Genomic DNA, 2,840 nt, shown 5'->3' on the forward strand with positions numbered 1-2,840 from the left:
TGTGCGTGTGCGTGTGCGTGTGCGTGTGCGTGTGCGTGTGTCTGTCTGTATGTATGTGTGTGTTTCAGCATGTTAAATGTCCATTAGTAACTCATTAAGATGGCATCATATTTATAGGTCAGCCTGACGTAATCACGTATCCATACTTCAAGCAGCCATCTACAACAGCTAAGGTTGACAATGTCGATAAAACAACTAACGTTCCAGCGTATACCGGCATGTCGATCGAGGGAAACGGAATCGCCGACAAGACAGATTCCTGGACGCATAGTCCGTATACAGACAAGACTGACCCAGCTTCGATCACAGAAGTGACAAAAGAGATGTGGGAAAGTGTGACTCACTACCTGGATAAAACAGCAAAACCGGTGACATTAAAATATTCAGAAGCATCAACCGAGCACTCCCAGTCGTCCATGCAGATTACAACTACACAAATGCCTTTTGAACATCATACTAGTAGCATGACTAATATGCCCGATGAAGGTAAGGATGCTATCACTCCGTTGGCTACTTTAGAAACGCCGTACACCACACATACAACCGCAGCGGAAACAACTGCATCAAATAGAGATATTAGTCCCGATTTCACTCGAGCAAGAACGACGACGGATACATTTGATAAACATCCATCGGATTTTGCCACACCTCCTACAACCGAGGAGACAGGTGTTTCAATCGACCATGCTGATTCACTACCACCGAAAGCAACAACTTCAGAGGTACTTACGTCATGTGCAACAATCACAGCATCTACGCACGCAAAGCCCGAGACTTCTACTGAAATTAGCGCGACCGGCGAAATGACGTCATCGGTCACCGAAACGTCTGCGGAGACGGATAGCACTCAGTTCACAGAAATCGTCACCGATGTACCAATTGTTACTGAGTCAGAATCTACGACTTCGCGTGAACGTGAACGCATGACTAGTGACATGCACGAAACTACGGAACGTGTCAAAACCTCGTCCTTCGCAGTCACCTCTCAAGGTATAACAACAACGGATACATCCATGACTAAAGGGTTGGAAACGTCTGCAGCATCTACCGTGCCACGTGCTGGACATACTATGACAACATATTCCGCCGGGTTTGGTGATGATTGGCAAAACACGGACAGTGCAACTGATGCTGAAATGACAGCATCCACAAACCGAATGACGAGTAGTGACGACAGCTTGTCAACAACTCTGAAATATCCGGATGTAGAAACAAGTAACACGCTCGCAACAGAATCACCATCTACCGTGATCAGGGAACCGACGACAGACGAACAAGAAGCTTATGGCGAGAGCTCTTTCACAACGAACGCACCGACCAACATTGAAGAGAAGCCAACTACGCTGCCATCTAGTATCGAAACCGTAACCTTCACGAAGCAAATGCAGACTACAGATCAGTCACGAAATGACAGCGGTACAAGCAAGCGGATGCCCACAGAAGAAACATCGACGGAGCTTCCATTTGACGATACACCAACTAAGAGCCTAAAAGATTACATCAGTAAGACTACAACGATACTCATACCTACGAAAAGTGGTGAGGATGAATCAATGCCAGACGAGATTCTACCAACGATAGGTATGCCTACTACCGCTAAAGAGCCAGGCATGAAAGAATGTTTTCAGCAAGGACAGATCAAGGCTCGCCGATATGACGTGTCAAATGTGGGGCTACCGCATTATTTTAAAGGCTGGGTAGACGTGCAAGGCCAGGGGGCTGCTAACGATTATTGCAGGTGAGTAATATATATATATATATATATATATATATATATATATATATATATATAACATAGAAATATAGAAATAATAATTTAACTGTGACCTCTTGAGGCCTTAAGTATGACCTTATGTCTCTTCGTCAGGCTACAACAGAAGCGACAATATTGAAGTCTGAGTGACAGGTTATATAGCACCTTATTTCTATATTGTTGTACATTTCTTATAGTGTTCAGTGTATTGTTATAGTTATAGTGTACAGTTCTTATAGTGTTCATGTATAGTTTACTCACAATTTTACATGTATATATATATATATATATATATATATATAATATATACGGAATTAAATACATAGTGACAGCTTATATTGTTATGTTACATTGAACATTGTACTAGTCTCGTTATACAAGAGACAATCAAATGCCAAAATTGCATATGCATCTAGCGTAATTCAATAGATACGTTACGCTTATTACTCCTATGCTTTACTGATGTAGCGCGTTCATCCTTCTATACGAGATAAGTCTGTATATTCACTGACCTATATTCATACAGTGAGTGCACTACCATATCGCGTGCCACGTACTTGTGGTGAAGAAATAACGAATATAATGAACACAGCAAATCCACGTTAAGAGCGAAATAGCAAGATTAGATATTAAGATTGTACTTGAACTTTCCATGCATAAGGAAATCTCCTTCTGCTTAGTAAACTCGTTTGAAGATGAGTCAGCGCAGTGCGTATATACTTACTATTGACAGTATAGTTGCCGGATTAACGATCGAGACGGGGCCAAACAATGGCATGATAATTATAGTATCAGAGAAATAAGCAGATGGGTATAATGTAACAATTAAAAAATAAATAAATAAGATTAAAATAACATAGTGTAGCTAAGAGTAACTACTCTACATACGTTCATAAACTTGAAGTTCTTTTATTTATATTTTCTGCTTACAATTTAATGACGATGCAGGCACCATGAGAATATAGTAGGGCTACCGTACTGTGCTTAGAGCTGCGTTAAGGAAATCATCTATCTGATAATAATCACACGGTGAATGTGCTGTGCTGTGCTGTGTGTGTGTGTGTGTGTGTGTGTGTGTGTGTGTGTG

General features: G+C 41.2%; 1 protein-coding gene across 1 annotated transcript in view; it reads left to right on the top strand.

Moving 5' to 3' along the window:
* The first annotated feature begins 710 nt into the window (after positions 1-710).
* The window catches only part of LOC106809212 (cell wall protein IFF6-like), a 3,245-nt gene continuing 1,115 nt past the window's right edge, over positions 711-2,840 (top strand). Inside the window, exon 1 of the mRNA XM_014812209.1 lies at positions 711-1,738. Within this exon, the coding sequence (XP_014667695.1) occupies positions 804-1,738 (935 nt within the window). The 5' untranslated portion in view covers positions 711-803. The remainder of the gene's footprint in view (positions 1,739-2,840) is intronic.

The sequence above is a fragment of the Priapulus caudatus genome, unplaced genomic scaffold, assembly GCF_000485595.1.
Source record: "Priapulus caudatus unplaced genomic scaffold, Priapulus_caudatus-5.0.1 Scaffold337, whole genome shotgun sequence".
Taxonomy (NCBI): Eukaryota; Metazoa; Priapulida; class Priapulimorpha; order Priapulimorphida; family Priapulidae; genus Priapulus; species Priapulus caudatus.